Source organism: Asterias amurensis, chromosome 6 (assembly GCF_032118995.1).
Source record: "Asterias amurensis chromosome 6, ASM3211899v1".
Classification (NCBI taxonomy): domain Eukaryota; kingdom Metazoa; phylum Echinodermata; class Asteroidea; order Forcipulatida; family Asteriidae; genus Asterias; species Asterias amurensis.
In genome coordinates, this window is record NC_092653.1 from 5,326,138 (window position 1) to 5,345,927 (window position 19,790).

General features: G+C 37.8%; 2 protein-coding genes across 2 annotated transcripts; both read left to right on the forward strand.

Annotated features, from left to right (window-relative positions):
* Positions 1 to 1,780: 1,780 nt before the first annotated feature.
* Positions 1,781 to 10,604, forward strand: LOC139939023 (fatty acid-binding protein, liver-like). The gene is made up of 4 exons (XM_071934734.1): positions 1,781 to 2,126; positions 6,892 to 7,067; positions 8,523 to 8,636; positions 9,255 to 10,604. Exons 1-4 carry the CDS (start codon positions 2,057 to 2,059, stop codon positions 9,303 to 9,305), a joined length of 411 nt encoding a protein of 136 aa, XP_071790835.1. The 5' UTR covers positions 1,781 to 2,056; the 3' UTR covers positions 9,306 to 10,604.
* Positions 10,605 to 12,559: 1,955 nt separating this feature from the next.
* Positions 12,560 to 19,612, forward strand: LOC139939104 (fatty acid-binding protein, liver-like). Its single transcript, XM_071934840.1, has 4 exons — positions 12,560 to 12,800; positions 16,785 to 16,960; positions 17,812 to 17,925; positions 18,242 to 19,612. Exons 1-4 carry the CDS (start codon positions 12,731 to 12,733, stop codon positions 18,290 to 18,292), a joined length of 411 nt encoding a protein of 136 aa, XP_071790941.1. The 5' UTR covers positions 12,560 to 12,730; the 3' UTR covers positions 18,293 to 19,612.
* Positions 19,613 to 19,790: the final 178 nt, after the last annotated feature.

A 19,790-nucleotide genomic window follows, 5' to 3' on the forward strand; every position in this document is an offset into this window, starting at 1 on the left:
ACAAATCGCGCCTGTGTGGAACTTAAGGGCACGGGATTGTACTATTGGTAATTGCTCAATATAAATGTTAGCATAAAATACTTACTTGTTAGCGATCAATGGATAGATGCTGATAAACGGCTCCCTCTGAAGTAACGTCGTTTTCGAGAAAGAAGTTATTTCTCACTAAACTATTGGAATTTGATTTCGAGACCTAGGAATTTGATTTTGAGGTCTCGAATTCAAGCATCTGAAAGCACACACCTTCGTGTGACAAGGGTGTTTTTTCTTCCATTATTTTCTCGCAACTTCGACGACCAATTGAGTTCAAATTTTCACAGGTTTGTTATTTTGTGCATTATGTTGAGATACACCAAGTGAAAAAGACTGGTCTATGACAATTACCAAAGGTGTCTAGTGTCGAGTGTCGTTAAGGCTCTGTGGATATTTTGTAACCATTGTAATATCACAGGTTACTTGATTTTAGCAAAAGTGTGCAAAAGAAATACTGACCGATGCATCAGAATTTAGAATGGATTCACGTTAAGACCAACATCATAAACACAATACTGTAATTAAGTATTAAAAACATTAAAAATAATCTACATGTATGGCTTTTAATTAGTTGTGTATAGGTTAACATGAAATGAAATAATATTCGCAATACATTGAGATTTTCAAATAATAATACCGCACATAATTATTATATTATCTCGATTTTTGAAATGTTACTTACAATAACATAAATCTCGTTTGATTATATTATATAGACCACCTGACGCGTGCTATACCTGACGCGTATAATAATAACAAATTCTTATATAGCGCATTTCACAATAATTCGTATCAATGCGCTTTGCATTAGTCCCCTGGTCATCGGGCCAATAAACATCCCTTTAATCTTTCTCAGCTCCCATTAGGGAGTATACAGCCCGAGCTGCCGTGGCGCTCCGAAAGCTTTTCATTCACAATATCAACCTCTACCCTCGCAGGTACCAACATCACTGTCTAGTAAAAACACACTAAGCTGTATTGATTCCTATAAAACAAAATATCGATGTCCTATAAAACAAAATATCGATGAGCTTTTGTCTGGGCTCGTGCATAAATAAGATCTAACGGTGTTGGAGACTAATTCATGTTCAAGTATTTGTTTCATGAAACACCATTGTGTTATAGTTGCATGTATGGGGCAATCATTATAATGTCACGCACAGGTCACACTCATTATGGGCTCAAATTGAAAGGGGGGGGTGTAAAACAAGACTGCAATGTTGCAGCTCAAAACGACTTCACTTGATCCCTAAAGTGTATGAAACATTATAATAGCACGGTCTTCACACTCGTTATGGACTCAAATTTGAGGAGTGATTAAACCGTTTTGCTTCACCACAAAAAAAAGCAAAGAGCAAATTTATTTGCCTGATGGGTAATAACAAATTCGATGCAAGAATTGAAAGATCAAATACTCAAGGTCAACATTTTGATCATACCTATATTTTGTCTAAAATGTGTTTAATTATACTTATTTATTTATTTATTTAAATATTGGTTAATTAATTGACCATCGATCGTAACTAGTGACCACGCTAGCGTTACATTTGGTCCTCTGTGATCCAGTTTAAAATTAAAGACCTTCTCAAGTCGCACCCCCCCCCCCGCCTTTCCCCGGAAGCTGTTGAAAGCGAACCCTTTAATTTACGTGTATATGACACTTCCGCGATATCACGAACTGATTTCTCTTGGAGCTTTTAACATTCCTTTATTTCAACTGTCGAATAATTTTTAGTCATGACGGGGTTGAAGAAGCACTCACAGGGTTATCACAGGGCGTTTCCACTCAAAGGCTGCGACACATCTACCTAATGACACCTAGGCTTCAGAGAAATTCATAATCAGGCTGTCATATCACGTGGAAGTCGGTTAGGGCGAGGCATACAAACTCGCCAGGAAACACTGCAGCGTATAGTCTTTACCGCAGTCTGCAGCTAGCTACAAGGGAAATCATTCTTGCTAGCGAAGTCAATCAACACAGACCGCTCTCTTCCTCTGTCTGATCTAACAACCGTGGGTGAAAATGGCACAGTTTAACGGCAAGTTCAAGCTGGATAGCAGCGACAACCTGGACGAGTTCATGAAGGCGCTTGGTAAGAGGATTGTGTGTTGTTGAAATAATTATATCACACCCATGTGTACAAATATATTGTGCTGTTCATTTTTATGAGATCACCACATTGTATTCGGTTGTGCATTGTACAACATAACATGCGTAGGTTTATGGGTAGCATTTAACTTCCGCGGTGGTTCAAATATGAGGTCGCACTGTGACAAAGTATGCATTTCCATAAAATATTTTTTTTTTCCCCGGGAGATTTGACTATTATTATTTGTGTGCATATTACCAGACTGCATATTGAATGGATGTGCTCCCAAGCGTATAACAAATGGATTACAGTATGCGAAGAGGAAGGACCAGGCACTATGCATGATGACATAATTCTCTCTGGCTGTAGTAGGCCTATTACGAGAACTTGCAAATGTTTATAAATAAACATTCTTTAAAAAAAAGAAAAAATTATGTCCAAATTCAGGGTCCTATATAAAGTCTGTGGCCCGGTAACTAATCGAAATTTAAAGACAATGGACACTTTTGGTAATTGTCAAAGACTAGTCTTCTCACTTGGTGTATCTCAACATATGCATAAAATATCAAACCTGTGAAAATTTGAGCTCAGTTGGTCGTTGAAGTTGCGAAATAGTAATGAAAGAAAAAACACCCTTGTTACACGAAGTTGTTTGCTTTATATGCTTGATTTCGATACCTTAAATTCTAAATTTGAGGTCTCGAAATCAAGTACGTGGAAAATCACTTCTCTCTCGAAAACTACGTCACTTCAGAGGGAGCCGTTTCTCGCAATGTTGTATACTACCTACCTCTCCCTATTACTCGTTACTAAGTAAGGTTTTATGCTAATAATTATTTTGAGTAATAACCAACAGTGTCCAGTGCTTTTAAATAGACTTCCCGTCAGTTTGGCAATGGAGCTATAAAAAGGGTTTGACCCATTCTTGGACATTTTGACACCGTTCGGTTCCGGGTTATTTTTTACTGAAACGGATATGGGGCAGTGAGGACACTCCCGGCGGTGGTGAAAAGGGGGGGGGGTCAACTGACACACATGAAAGTCAAAACACTGTTGGTACTTCACCGTTTGATCGGAGCCAATATGTTAAAATATGCCTATAAATCTTTGAGATCAAATTTAATTATTTATCACTTTTTGGTTCTGAAAATACAAACAAATATTGCTTTCATGAGGTCATCCTGGGTCTAAGATTGAGTCACACGCCAGTGAAACAAAATTATTATCGAGCTACATTGGTGTGGCAGAAAATGGGAGGAAACAGGAAAAATAAAAATGATGAAAATACAACCAAAACCAACAAAAAATGCCACCAACTCAGAATGAATGTTCACACCTCAACAATCCACAACAATAGAATAAACTATAATTTAAATAATAGAAAACCTGCACGTACAACCATGTGATAATTCTCTTTGAAAGGGAGTGTGGACTGTATACCCGCAGGTTTATACTATTATGTATATCATTCTTATCATTCACACCATGCAAGCTTCAAACATCAGGTTCTGGTAAATTACTGCACAATCTCCACATTATTGGGATGTACACGTGCAGGTGACTGAGCAGCAATGGTTTACATGAAGTGGGTCCCCTGATGATGTTACCTTTTTACCAAGTTAATTTCTTTCTAGTGAGCTATGATCTTGATGGAATTGCGCATTATAAATTTTAACTGTTATGTTATGTTATGCTACCCATATCCATAGCTTGAATTAAAAATAATAATAGTTGGTGCGTCGCGAATATCCTGTGGTAGTTTGTTCCATTCTCAATTCACAATTCAACGTAGTCCACAACGTTGTTTAAATTAATTTCAGGCCAAAACATGTTCGTCTCGCATTCCTTATCATTAACACAAGATGTCCCCGCCATCCAGGAATATTGGTCTGTTATGTTAATTAGTTACATTTCACAATATAGGAAGCAAATTTACGTTGCCGGTAGTCAGGAGGCATCCGTCCTTGAAAAGTGCATCGCAGACAACAGCTGAATAATGTGGGCAAGGCAGTGATTGTCAACGTTGGTATTTAAAAGCACATATAACACAAGACTACTAATTTGGTTCCTTCAAACCCTAAAAATTTTCAATTAATTTATTGGTAAATAAATGTATTAACTTATTTTGAAATATAAAATGCTTCAGCGATTTAATTTGCTATGCTGGAGATTAATTATTATTCAAACATTAAAGGCATTGGACACTATTGGTAATTACTCAAAATAATTATTAGTATAAAACCTTTTTTTGGTGACTAGTAATGGGGAGAGGTTGATGGTATAAAACATTGTGAGAAACGGCTCCCTCTGAAGTGCCATAGTTTTCGAGAAAGAAGTAATTTTCCACGAATTTGATTTCGAGACCTCAAGTTTAGAACTTGAGGTCTCGAAATCAACCATCTAAACGCACACAAATTCGTGTGATAAGGTTTTTTTTCTTTCATTCTTATCTCGCAAGTTCGACGACCGACTGAGCTCAAATTTTCACAGGTTTGTTATTTTATGTATATGTTGAGATACATCAACTGTAAAGGCTAGTCTTTGACAATTACTAATAGTGTCCACTGCCTTTAAGGCGCTGGACACGACTGGTAATTGTCAAAGACCAGTCTTCTCACTTAGTGTATCTCAACATATGCATACAATAACAAACCTGTGTAAAAAATTGAGCTCAATTGGTCGTCGAAGTTGCGAGATAACAATGAAAGAAAAAACACCCTTGCCACACGCAGTTGTGTGCTTTCAGTTTCGAGACCTCAAAATCTAATTCTGATGCCTCGAAATCAAATTCAAGGAAAATTACTTCTTCGAAAGTATCACTTCCCCACCTCGAGTCGCCAGCCATGCCAAACCTAGCCTGTCTGATACAAGGCTATACAGTGTCTTAATCATCATCACATTTTCTTACATTTTTTCCCCGATGAATATCCCTTAACATTGTCAGTGGGATTTCCCCTTTCGGTCCCAGAGTGAGTGTTACTTTACGTGGTTACCGTGGCAACACCTTGGGCAGAAGTGGAACAAGGTCCCCCTCCTGCTCTTGTGAATTTCCCAACCCTATCAGGGAATTCTTAGTCATCACTTAACATTTTGTAACCTTAGCCATCAAACTGTCTGTCTCTAATTGGGATAGAGTTCTTTTTGTTTGCAGTCTAGCCGTAAATTGACACTCAACTACGGCATTCTTCAAGGGAATGATATCATACATGAAATAAGATTTGTAAAAGAAAATAATGATCCACAAAATTAAGAGACCAACTACAAATACAGCTGTTTAAATGTATGGCTTATTTATGTTTGGATTATTTTGTTTAAAGGAACATTATAGCAAAAAAGTTGCTGGCAGTGTAAGCACTTTATGTAATCCACCATATACATAAACTGACAAACCTGTAGAAGTTTTAGATCGATCTGGGTCACGAGAGAACAGTGAAAAACCGATTACAAATTTTGCATAGCATTGATGCCAAAACAAAAATGAATAAAACGCTCCCTGAGCGATAAACTATAAACGCGAAATTAGATTATTTATTTCTCATCAAATATGAAATTTCAGACAGAACTATTTAAAGGGATGTTTTCTATCATCATCATCATTAGACCGTGTAAGTAATATGTAAATCTATGATCTTCACGATTTTTGTTCTTACCAATTCTGTAACATTCCTTTAACCTTATAGGCCTACGTGAATAGGACTAGATCACTTGGCCGGGAGATATTTATTTCTCAGAAAATGTAAGGTCAATAAAGGCGTTCCAAGTTTATATACGTGATTGATGACAGTCGGTTTATAGTCTACTTGGAGAATTTCCTATGTTCATTTGATGTGACTGATGGGACCTTTATGGCAGGAGACCCCCCCCCCCCCATATGGCTACGTACAAACTACTTCTGATAGCGCCCTCTTTTGAATCATCCTCCTTTATAGCCCTCGTTAATTTCCCATAATGGGGTACAGAATTTCGGGCGGGAAGATTTGCCTGGGAAACCCGACACATAGTAACATTTACAAAGACAAATCAGGGTTAATGGGACTGGTTGTCAACTTCAGATTATTAAGTAATTCTGTGTAATTGCACATTCAGAAAGACAGATTCCTTTCAAAAAGGGGGATTTGATATCACAACGGTCTCTTATAATATTAACGAGACGCCTAGATTTACAACACTTGCTCACTAGTCTACACTGAACTTGTAAAGATACTCTGTCCATATTGACTTCAACAAACAGTCGGATTTATTCCTTAACAAGAATGCGATGCGGCAGTAAAAAAAAAAAAAAAACAACAGAAATTAAACAAGTGAAATTGCGCAGGTCTGAACTAAAAACCCAAACCTCCTTTCTCAAAATGGATAATTTTGATACTAAAAGATGTTAAATTTGCATCGGGGATAAAGAATATTAATTTTTGTTTTTACCCATACACCGATGTGTGTTAGCACTGTATATTCAGTACTTTCCCGAGTCATGTGAAAAAAATATCACAGACATGTTACTTGGGTGGGATTCGAACCCACGACCCTTGCAATTCTAGAGCAGTGTCTTACCAACTAGGCTACCGAGGTTGCCAACTAGACTATCTAGAATTGCAAGGGTTGTGGGTTCGAATCCCACCCGAGTAACATGCATGTGATATTTTTTTCACAGGACTCGGGAAAGTACTGAATATACAGTGCTAACACACATCGATGTATGGGTAAAAACAAAAATTAATTATGATACTATTTGTAATGACTCTGTGAATGTTCGTTATCCCGCTCCCATTAGGTGTAAGTGAAGAGATGCAGAAAGTTGGTGCTAGCGTGATCCCCGAGGTAACCATAGAGACAGCTGATGGTAAACACTTCAAGATCACGACCGCCACCTCTTTCACTACCGTATTAGTTGAGTTCAACCTTGGGGAGGAGTTTGAGCTTACTACTGCGGACGGCAGAAAAACCAAGGTATTGAATTGAATTGAATTGAATTGAATGGGAGACTTTTGGGACGCTTGGTGGCAGCAGACTTCCCAGGTAAAATCCATTGTTCTCGGTCATAGGCGCACGCTCAGAACTACGTAAACAATGGAAATTTACCTGGTAAGTCTGTTGCCACCTAGCGTCCCAAAGTCTCCCATTCAATTGATCGCTGCCAATAAGCCATTTTGAGATCATAAAGGAGGACACATTTCTAAAAAAAAAATGGTTTGGGTAAATTTGTCTGTATAGACGATGTGACCTCTGACGTCACACGAAAACCATAACATGATTCGCTCGCATACCGCCGGGCAAAACCTTTGTGTTTTGGCAGCCAGCTAGAAAGTGTACGCAATCTTACTATGACTAAGCAACTCAGTGCCCGGCGAAACATGACGTATTATAGTGTTTTGTCAACAGAGGGCGGTTTGAATGTAAACATAGGTCACATCGTCTATAGGCATACACCCTAACCAAACAGTGCAATTATATGTGGTTACTATTATACATCTCTTTACAGCATTAGTTCAGTCAATTGAACATAGTTTAACAGGTTATTTATTTCAGTTATTTATCAAGCGCTAAGAGATAACTTTATAACAGCGCTATATACGCCTCTCTTAACGAGGCGATGGGCGCAGCCACTGCAAGTGATGGGGAACGTGCGCCCATAGCCTCATTTTGGGTAAGAATTATGATGTCATGCATAATTATTAAGAGAGGCGTATAAATCGCATATAAAACAGTTATTATAACATCACAAGGTACTCTGTTCTCTGTAATTTGCGTATCCCATTGAACATTGCAGGGGGGGGGGGGGGGGGTTCAGGGGACTAAAAGTTAAATCGTCTAGAATCAAAGAGTATTCAAGGTCGATGAAATAATAATATGAAAAGTGAGTTTCCTCATGCATGTATGACGCAATGACTAACCAACGCAGGAGGATTTGAGTACTTACACGCGCACGTCGCGTCATGTGAAGCGAAACGCAAAGCAGGTCAATGGCACTACGCATATACGTAGCTTTCATTGACGTTAAAGTAGTTAGGGGTGGGTAAACCTCCCGCATAGCTATATGTGACGTCATTTAGAATGGTCTATATATCAATTGAACATGACGTCACTGGCATGCACTGACCATCTTTGGTGTAAAACAACTATCAGCCAATCATAATCCTTTCACTCGTGCATGTTTCACTTTCATCAAAGATGTCGGCAAATGCAAGAGGTCTGTTGTGTAAGATTTGGCACCTAATGGCGTTCCGATAGCAAGATAGATAGATGAAATGCTTCATTAAAAAAACTGTCCTCGCATGCGCAGCTCAAAAGGCTGAATCACAACAATTTTACATTTTCCATCAACTAAGTGACGACATGGTTTGTTTTCTTTGAACCGAATCAGCAAAATATTAATCTCAAAACATTTGTTGTTGTGTTCTTTAGAATACGTATAGCTTAGAGGGTGACGTTCTGAAGCAGTTGGAGACCCCAGCCGACGGGAATGGAGTGAGTGCAACATACGAGAGATCGATACTGGCTGACGGAAATTTAAACATGGTGAGATGATTATTTAACTTAGTCTTTATCTGTGAGCATTTTCCAGGTCTCCTGGACTTTTTTCCAAATTTTGTTCGCTGTTTTCGCATTTAGTGCTTGTCTTTTAACAGATCGTTGTTCAGCTCTATGCCTACGTATTTTGAAAGTTGTGCAATATTGTATAGTTTACCCATTTGCCAGTAGAAATCGAATTTCTATTTGTTGTTTAAAATGTGGAAAATTAATGAAAATCTAATCATCATATACCTCTGCCTCGAAATAAATAAATAAAACACATGCAGTAACATTTTATCTCTATCTTTTCCAATCTAAGTCTTAGATACTAACTTCAATGTAGTATGTGAACTTGCGTTTTAGCAATAGAAGTGTTTTGCCAAAACACTTTTAATAGTTCTCAAACACAGTTTTGGCCAGTTGACGAAATCAAAGAGCGTTGTGACGAACTGAGGTGCTCGTTATGTACAGTACATACATTTCTATTGAAGGACATTTTCCAGAAAACAATTTTGAAATAATAATTCGCAGGTGGCCTTTCGCATCTGATAAGGGCTGTGCTGGATTGTAAAAAAATAAAAAATTAAAATGAATTTGCAAATTTTTGTCTTACTCTTGTTTCAGACAATGACGATAGGAACCATCGTTGCAAAACGACTATACAAGAAGCTTTGAATGCACCTGACAAAGACAAACTTGCATGAAATATACTCAATTCCAGATAGGTTATGATTTATAGTAAGGTAGACTTAGTTTGTGTCTTTAAAAAAAGTAGATAATTTAGTATGATGATCTTCAAGCATGCGGAGTCAATGTGATGTGATCTACTAGGTGTGGCCACGCTGAGCTGTGTGTGTGTGTGGAGAGAGATTGGGATAATTCTTGCAATAAGAAACCAGTTCCGTCAAAAAATGTATAAGCGCGCAGAGGGAGTGGATAGTGCTATTACTTGGACTGAACAGCGACCACCTATAGGAATTCCATCAATGACCAAAGGAGTTGGCCCTCCCCATAGACCTTATGCACATGACGTCATTTCAGTAGGGCGCCCTCACCTAGAAGATGACGTCAATGCATAAGGTCTATTGCGCCTCTCTCAAGCCACTGCTCAGGGGATCGGGTCTTGCGCTTTACATTCGAATTGTGTGAACATTTGCACTCCATTGTTTTGAAACTAAGTTACGCATTCCAAAGGAGGATCAACTCTGAATTTGCGCGAGACATGGGGCCGATTTCACTAAGCAATACAAATTCATCGCAAGACAAATTTTCAGTATCACCATAGTGATTTGTGTTATGACATCACACTTTACTTAGCAACTATTGATTTGCAGTTAAGATAAATCTAAGCTGTTTGTGAAATCGGCCCCTGCACGATGTTTGAGAAACTTTTCTCCAAGTTTTGTGTGAAAGGCACCAAACATGTTATTGCATGTCTATATAAAGGACCCAGTTATCAATTTAAACACATTCAGTCAAATCTGACCCAAGAAGTGGTCAAACTGATGCGAAATCTGAGTTGAAGTCCCATTTTTAACCAGTAACCGGGTCAGTCTCTGACCTTGTAGTGTATAAGAACAACACATTAACCATTCTGGCATGCAGCTTACAACTACAACCGCATTTGACCTTTTCAGTGGACTGTGCGGTTTAAATATATACCTGCCATTTAAACTATATAATATTTGTATACTTAATTACATAAAGTTCACCATTTTAAATTTCAATATTACTCTATTGATAATGCACATAATGTGATATTACATAATGCCTGAGCCCGTGGACTGAATCAGGCCATGTTTGTTTGTCAAGGCATGTCGTGATTAATTTCCTCAAACGCTGTGAATTGTTCGAAGCTTTTCCAAAGAATAGCTAACGTTAATGTTTTAATACACACCAAAAAGTACCTTAATCATGATTAATGAGGATGTTTGAATGAATTAAACTCGTTTGAAAAAGCAAAGTTTGAGTACAGACTACTGGTTTGATTTTGAAATATTTTGTGTGTCTCCGATTTCTCTCCACCATTTTTCCTAAACCTAAAATCTCACTACGATTGAAAAAATAATAATAGACCTCTGCCTGACATCACAAAACGTTTGAGCGGCCGGTGTCCAAGGGATAACTGTCCGCCGAGATTCTGTCCCCCTTATGGAAAATTAACATTGGCTGGAGGGAGACGATTTCAAAAGAGGACGCTATCCAAAATAAATTTGTACACAGTTTGTCATATGGGGGGGGGGAGACCAAATCTGCGGGGAGTGGGGGGTGGGTGACAAAATTTCCTGTCACACCGGCATGCACAAATTACCTGTGTACGGTATACTTAGGGACGTACCTTTCGAGGGACTTGGATCAAGTCTAGTGTAAGCGCTGCATATGGATTGTGTCTCAGCTCAGCCAAAGATAACTCTTTATTGACATCACTGAGGGGGGAATTTTTGTAGCTTGAGACTTGCATAAAACATAAAACCAGTTGACAATTTTTGAAGATTCACAAATAAATAGATAAACTACTAATACTACAAAACAAAAAGGCTATCTCACAATGGAAACAGAGTTTCTGTAATTGTAATGCAGTAAACCGAAATACATTGTACACCTCCTCAAGTGATGTTATCACCTATAAAGACAAACAGAAAATCAAATTCTCACGAAGTAGGGCACACTAGCCAATAACAAAGTCATTGTCCAATGTACACTTATAGAATCACCCATTCACCCATTCAAATTGGTGTATTGAAGGGGAACACGGTACCCCAAATTGAGTCCAAAGTATCAACTTTATCTAAGAATTAGTTCAATTGCTGTTTGCATAATTATTGTAGGCTTACATGACCTTTGTATGAGTCTGGTACATTAACAATGATTCACCAAAGTCTGTGCGTGTCTGTGTGTTTACAGTCGTATGTAATACTACAACAGTGGAAGGCAAATGCTACTTTGTTAAAAAGAAGGGTAACGCAAACTTGTCCTTAGTTTTTGTCCTCAAAATAAAAACAATGTTAAAATTATATTTCAACCTCAACTATAAAGATATCTTTTTATGGATTTTTTTTGTTAATGTATTAAGGTTACCATCATAAAAAAATGTCCCCGCTAGGAATCAGCATGGAAAAGAAACTGTTGTTACCAAATGTGTAAATACAATGCAAGGTACACGTATATCTCTGATTAAAAATAACAGTTTATTATTATATAACAAAATATTAATTTAGGTTTTACCCTTACATCGATGTTTGTTAGCACTGTATACTCAGCTCTCTCTTCTTAATGTAAAAAAAAATAAATAAACCACTCTCTATTTTCCGAGTGGTGTCAGTTTCGCTTTTTTTGAGAGTGAAATTCAATCTCTGCGTGGCACTCTTTTTGAGAGACATTGGAACGAATATAATTTCACTCTAAATCGAGATGTATAAGTACCCGTATTTCACTCTAAAAAGAGTTGTCCGCCATATGGCTTTTTGCAAGTGATATATGGCGGACAAAACGAGTGTTTTTCTTCAACAAATCACAGACATTACTCGGTGAGATTCAAGCCCACAATCTGAGCAATTCTAGAGCAGTGTCTTACCAACTAGACCAACGAAACTGCCCGGTAGCTATATACAGAGGCAGTTCGAATCCTTTGTTTAAGCAGCGGGTGCCGCAACAATTTAATTAACATCCAAGTTTATAATTCTATTTAAAAGTTAACACTGATAAGGATCTCGCAGTAGAGCAGTCTCACGTGTGTTATCGTGATATTAAATTGTTATGTAAACACAACCCGTTCCTGTACTTTATCACTTAGGCTAGTCCTTGATCAAGGCGTTCTTGTTGAGTTGGTAAACCCATAGGCTATACGCGCATACACAGCGCGTCGCTGTTCGATAGTAATGTGCGCGGTACATATAGTGGATGGAATATAACTAAAACGGCTTTCACCAAGACTAGTGGTAGGCCGGCAGAGTCACCGAAGGGACACGCCCCACGTGTCCTGCAGGTAACACTAATCTAAAGTGCATGATTCTGTGGTATTACGGACATAATTCCACTTGGCCGTCCAATTACTGAAAGGAGAGGTGATAATTCCAACAACGAGGAAACACACTGCAGAAATGGCACAATTTAACGGCAAATACAAGCTGGATAAAAGCGAGAACTTCGATGAGTTTATGACAGCAATGGGTGAGTTAAAGTCCTTTTATACAGTCACACAATGATTCTTCAAAAGGTGTTTGAACAATACCCTCGAGCGATTTTTGAGATCGGAATAATTTTGGGTTTGGTTTGTTTCGTTGGGAAAATAAGTAGCACTCAAAAGCACATTAATAAACTTTAATATCCTATTCAACAAGTGCCACCTGAGAAGCTAGTGCAACTTTAAGACATCGGGAGATAAAGGCAGCTTAGAGGAACACGTTGCCTTGGATCCAGGGGAGTTGTTCTATTAAAAAGGGTTTAACCCGTTTGTTCAGAAATCATGGTTAGAAAGATGTTTACAAGTAGATTACAATGATCCACACAAATATGCCTCGAAATTGCGTGTTATTTTGCGAACTACCACGGTCGGCCATTTTGTGAGTCAAAAATTTGACTCCACAAAATGGCGTGCCATGTTAGTCCACGACGAAAGAGGAAAACAATGCAATTTCGAGACATTTTTGTGTGGATCTTTATATTCAATACTTTTAAAACATCTCTCAAACCATATGCATTTTATAACAAACCATGTTTAAACACTTTTCATAGGACCCGCCCGATCCAAGGCAACGTGTCCCTAAAAGAGGCCTTCTCTCTAAACTACTTTCATTGCACTTCAAGAATGCGAAAAGTGGGTTTTAATTGTGTTTTGAAAGATTCTAAATGCATCATATAAAATCGACTATTTTTTACATAATGATAAAACAGAAGTTGACAGACCTTACTTTTTGTATTCAATCAATTTGAAACCAAATAATGTCCACAGCAAATGGAGAAAAAACCACCAATCCCGAACATCTCAACACTCAAACACTGTCAACTAACTAAACAAACAAAACAAGAGCTGATTTTTGTGCTGATGTTTTTTGATTTTTTTTTACCTTTTCCGCTAAATTCTGCAAACAGGAAACGTGTCCGCAAAATGCATCAATATAACATGGGTTTAAATCTGTGCATTTTTTAACGTGTCATCTCCTAATGAGAGTGAATACACTCGGTCGTGAGGTGTGTGGAATCATTTTAACATGTGTATAACGAATTTGCAATAGTGAAAAACAAACAGGGAAGCAAACAATCATGACGAGCAGTTTTGTTGTGGGAAGTTGTTGTAAATCATGTCCTTGTTGTTTTCACTTTACAAAGTTCTTTCCCCTTCATTCTACTGTAAAATGAAGTATCATTCATTGCAGCATTAGATTAAATTAGCAAAATTGAAATTTAACGATAACTTAAACCTGCGATTATGCCCTGCGACTAAAACCTATTTAAGAAACTAGTAAAACTTAAAGTTAACTATAACTTTACTCGCGGTTTTGCCTTGCAGTTAATAACTAGTTAACATAACAAACCCACTTTTAGTAGTCGCTAAACCAGGAGTGAGAGTCATTATTGACGAAAAAGTCTGAAACTTAGATACAAATTCAAAGGTATGTTGAAACGATGCCATTTCTACTGTTTGGTAACCCCTGGGGTTAATGACTCCAAGGAGCTTTTGGAAACAGTACCCAAAGCACTTGAGAAGTAGACCAGTGAGCAGGGTTTTTTTTTGTTGAAAAAAATATTGTCTGATTTCTTCACCAGGTCGACATACAAAGTATGAATTCAGCCAAAAGTCTAAACAATCTCATCCCTGCTAAACGTTCAATGCCCGTTATAAAGGAATAACAGATGTAACAGAAACTCCAAAGTACCTTTTGGAAGTGACTCCATTAATAAAGCAATAAATGTTAATGACACAGCAGCCATGCTCATTACACACAAAAAATAAAAATAATTGAAGCCTTCAAAATAACACCTGCCAACAAAGAATTATTTCCGAAGATTTAAAATAAGATAAAATAAATAAATGAACACTTGATTACAAAATTGTCCGACGAGTACAATTATATCCAACGAGCGAGTTGGACTGTCCGTTGTTTGCTGACCATTGTTTGCTGTTTTCTTTCATTATTCTCTCGCAACTTCAATGACCAACTGAATCAATTGGGATACACCAAGTGAGAGTACTGGTCTTTGACAATTACCAAAGGTGTCCAGTGCCTTTTTAGTGTCCAGTGTAATTGAAGTGAAGAAAATGAATGGTGCGTGTAGATACATATTTGCAAATTCGTATCTGCAATTTAACAGTGAACGCTTGTACCTTTGAATCCTATTTTGCTAACTAATTGAGTTATTTTTAGCTATCATATCTAATTGAGATTACCTTTTAAATGGACCGTTGTTGCATTTTCCCATGAGCGTCCGGGAGAGCGCCCATGTGGTCCAAGCTGATAAACATTGTTTTTGTCTCTAGCATAAAGAGTAAATATCGGTAAAATAGGCGATTATGTTTTACAATACGGTTGCCTTTATGACGGCAAATTGACCGTGGAGTCTTTAATACGACAACGCGTAAAGCGTTTGAAATAATGTAAATGACAATCGACACCTTTTACAGTTCCTGTATAAAAGGGAACTGTACTGAGATGGATTAGGCCCTTTAGCCTTCTGATGCTCGTGAACAAATGAAATTAACCAAAACAATAATTATGACTACCAAAAATGGGCGTGTCACCCTTTTATGTTCAACATCACAATGCTACTTTGACACGGCTAAATCACTGTTAGTGCTATTACTATTAGCATTATAAAGCCTCCCAGTCTCCAATCACTTCCACACTGAAAAATAAATATTCATTTTGAGGCATGGACGGATAGAAAAAGTCTATACAATGCCGCAGAGGTATTGTACCGCACTTAAAAAAAAAATAAAAAATTCCCGATCAGAGTTAACCCGGAGCCCGGGTCCACGTATTAGCAAGATAAGTTATCAACTGAACAACTCTACCTGGCAAGTAGATAAACAATGGTGTTACCGCAAACCAAATATACATTGATAGCCCACCATGCAATGCCTCAAATCCAATACGCATGAAAGAGAGAAACAGAGGAATCTTGGCAATAAAAAAAAAGAGGAAAGGTTGATATTTGTCCACAGAACGTGAAGGAAAAAAAGAGGAAAATCAAACCCCAAAAGAGGAAATCAGCTGAAAAGATGAAGTCTCACATGCCTGAATATGAAGCATGTCCCTCTATAGCAAAGTGTACTCCCCCCCCCCCCAATCACATCCTGACACATAGGGTCTACAATCTACCAATAACGTTTTAGACAGTATCCAACCATGGACACGCTCCTTCTCCCAGGGTCCTCCGTTTAGCCAATCCCACCAGCCCAGTCAAATGAAGGATAGGCCTAAGGCCCGGGGTCGATTTCACAAAGGTAGTCCTATTTTCTTCCTCCATGTCCTAACTTAGGACTAGTCCTAAGCAATGCTAAGAGATAGGACTGGTCCTAAGTTAGGACCAGTAACTCATCCTAACTGAGGACTGGTCCTATCTCTTAGCATTGCCTAGGACTAGTCCTAAGTTAGGACTACCTTTGTGAAATCCACCCCCGGTCACACAGGCCCCGATAACGAGAATGATAATGCCAGCCCTCGATTGGTTGACTAAGTGTGTGCGTATTCTGCGTGGAGCATTTCAACTAATCGAGGGCGTGCGTTTTTATCGTTCTCGTTTTCGTTCTCGTTTTCGTTCTCGTTATCGGGGCCTGTGTGACCAGGCCTTAATTGACATTGTCCTGAAACTGCTATCATTTTTTGACTAGGATCTTTATTTGATCAAACACAATCGATATCAAACAAACACACAAGTAGCCTGGGTCGTCAAGCCATTTGGCCTTGTAATATTGTGATCACTTCACATCTGTATTAGTCTTGTTTAATTAACAAGATAAATCATTCAGATTTTTAAGCCCCATGTTTTCCAAAATCAAATATTATTATGTGTTACCGATACATTGCATTTTACATTCACAATATTTATTAAATCTCTTTAAAAAAAATCTAAAAAATCTAAAACTAATTAATTTGCTTTTGAACACCTGCCCATTGAATTGTGTAAAATTTTACTATCTCTTCGTTTACACAGGCGTAAACTTCATGCTCCGTAAAGTCGGAAACTCTACTAAGCCTGTCGTCACCATGTCAACTGAGGACGGCAAGGTCTTCAACTTTTTATCAGAGTCTACATTTAAGAACGTTAAATTACAGTTCACCTTGGGTGAAGAGTACAGCGATACAACGCCTGATGGCAGGAAAACTAAGGTATAAGTGTTCTGTTTAAAAATCCACTTTGAAAAGCTTTACGTCACTATATATGGCAATTTCGTAGTACAGAACAAAAATTGCGTTCAGGCTAGGGTTGGGATCAGACTCAAAGGGTCACAGGTCCCTTTTGAAATCCACGGCTTTGGATTCGGCTTCAGGCTCCATCCTCTCGTCTGAAGCCCAGAGCACGTATAGCACGCGCAAATTATCAAAACACCTGTGGGACCAAGCTATAGCCTGGACTGAATCTGGAGCAAAGCCGTGGTTTCGAAAACGAAAGGGCATAATAAATGTCTTGGATGACGCCCCACACTGTAAAACAAATTTACGGATATTTTTTACAGTGCAGTAGAGTGCTGGACTCGGAAGGACTGGGCAAGTCTGAAAATCTGGATCTGGAATACCTTATGCGACACAGAACAGAAAAGGGAAAACAAAGGGGCACCGTAGAGAAATTATACAGGCGTGTTGCTCCACAAACTATTGTGTGTAAAAAGTCTTTAGGAGGCTTATAGGGGGCAATGAAAGAAATGACTAAATATGTCTTTAAGGGGACGCATCCAAATAAGCCATTGATTCGACTATGTTCGGCACGAAGGAAAAAACTCACTACACTCAGTGCACCGATTTATTGTACGTATAATCTTCGATAAAGTCTCTGTTAGAGTCGAAACGTCAGGCCATTTTACTATTGTTTGCATGTATTTTTGGTTGGTAAGCAATTTTCAACAGCTAGTTTTAGTTTCTCTGTATATTTAATCTAACATTGTCACACACAAGACAGTGTGTGTACTGATGATGTATTTTGTTGGCTTAAAATACTGTTCTTTCTTCCTATTTGTTTATAGAACATCATCAACATGGTTGACAACAAACTGGTTCAAACTGAGAAGCCTGCCGATGGTAAGGGCAAAGAGGTCACCTACATCAGGGAAATTACTGAGTCAGGGGATATGAAACTGGTAAGTTTAGTTCGCAAAGTAAAAGGAAAACCACGCAATTTCGAGGCAAATTTGTGTGGATCATTGTATTCTACTTTTAAAATATCTTTCTAACCATGTGCATTTTATAACAAACGGTTTCAAACGCTTTTCAAAGATCAACTCGTCCGATCCAAGGCAACGTGTTCATTTAATTATTATGAAGGGTTTGGATCACATCTCATTCTTAATATAATTCAATATTCAATGGTACGTTTATTGTATACTCTTGGGGTTACATTCAGAACGCCTTTTTCTTTAATTTTAACAATACTATTCTTTCTGCTCATATTTTCAGACTTGCAAAATCGATGATATTGTGGCAACACGCATGTATCTCAGGCAATAAGGACCCTCATTACAAACCCCATATTTCTTCAGTGAGCACCACCCTGTACTTCCTAAACCACCAGCATTAGACCTTTCTTTTGTTGAAAAAAAACTGCCTTGGTTGGCATGGCCGGCCGAATGTTAGTAAAACACTAAATCTTAAAAACAGATGTTTTAACCAAATTCAGCATTTTCTGCAAACTTTCATTTAAATAAAATACCTCTCATAATTATTTGTTTTGTTTTTTAACAAAATCAACAAATTTGGTGACATTGTTACAAAAAATAGCGATCTTTTCTTAATTTGCACTTACGGCTTTCCATAGTTTTCCAATCTGGGTTGGCAAAAACTCGGGCTGTGACGTTGCAAAAGATATACAACGAGGACCCGAAATGGTCACCCAAGTTTTTTAATTTAAACGGATTTTTTGATATAAAAAAATTAATACATTTTTTTGCAATGTTTATAAGGTGTGTTAATCAATCAATCGTATGTCTGATATTTTTTACATGTAATCTGTATAATCTGAATATTGTTCGTATTATCGATACAAAAAAACCTTAAGATTAAAAAACAACTATCTACACTCTGTCGTTGAGGTGTGCGTTAAAATGATTCACTTGTACGTCACTTTCCAAATGTTGCAATAAAGCGGCATGGGGCTCCCGAAAAAGACGTTACATTAATGATGATGACGTGACCGTAATCCACTGTTTTTCTTTTATTTAAAATCATCACCCCCATACTTCGAGCACTAAAAATTGTCACCCTGGTTTTGAAATTTAAAAATATTATTTTGGGTCTAATATGTTCTTTAAATCCAGATAATTTATCATTTTCTATTAGGCCTACAAGTCATTTGAAACATATTGATATGTCAGCGTTTACTGCGTATGTAATTGTATGGCACGACACATCGCAGGATGCACATCATTGTGTATAGAGAGAACAGATTGTGTTTTTTGTCTGAATGCTTTGATTTATAGGCCTTATGCACATGACGTCATTTCAGTACGGCGCCCCCGCATTGAGGTCAAAATGAGGTTGTTCATTGGCCAATCTATGTGCGTTTCGATTGTTTCGTCACCGTTTGACCTCAAAGATGGCGGCTGGATGACGTCAATGCATAATAAGGTCTATTAAAGAACCATTGTGATGAATTGCTAAAGAAAAAATATTTCTAAGGGGAATAAGGAGTGTTTCTAAAAAAAATCTAGAAAATCAACATACCCAGGAAACCTTTAAAAACGAATAAAAAGTAGTCTATTGCGTTCTTGAAAACAAATAATGATGACCTTCATTGCCAATTAAAGTCACGTAAACAACTTTGTAAATAAACTGTTGTTAGTTTCGGTGTCTGTATTTTAATAGTATTATATAAAAATTATGCTCATTAGTCACATTTTGGTTTTTACCCATAAACACATCACTGAATACTCAGTACTTTCCTGAGTTCGGTGAAAAGGCAGGCATCATGAAAGATTGATGTTACAATGATTTTTTTCTTTACCCCCCC

Bases quoted from the DNA above. Each gene is read 5' to 3' on its own strand.
- LOC139939023 (XM_071934734.1), top strand. From the start codon at position 2,057: ATGGCACAGTTTAACGGCAAGTTCAAGCTGGATAGCAGCGACAACCTG. The intron at 2,127-6,891 runs GTAAGAGGATTG...CGCTCCCATTAG, and splicing joins CGAGTTCATGAAGGCGCTTG to GTGTAAGTGAAGAGATGCAG. The intron at 7,068-8,522 runs GTATTGAATTGA...TGTGTTCTTTAG, and splicing joins CGGACGGCAGAAAAACCAAG to AATACGTATAGCTTAGAGGG.
- LOC139939104 (XM_071934840.1), top strand. From the start codon at position 12,731: ATGGCACAATTTAACGGCAAATACAAGCTGGATAAAAGCGAGAACTTC. The intron at 12,801-16,784 runs GTGAGTTAAAGT...TCGTTTACACAG, and splicing joins TGAGTTTATGACAGCAATGG to GCGTAAACTTCATGCTCCGT. The intron at 17,926-18,241 runs GTAAGTTTAGTT...TCATATTTTCAG, and splicing joins AGTCAGGGGATATGAAACTG to ACTTGCAAAATCGATGATAT.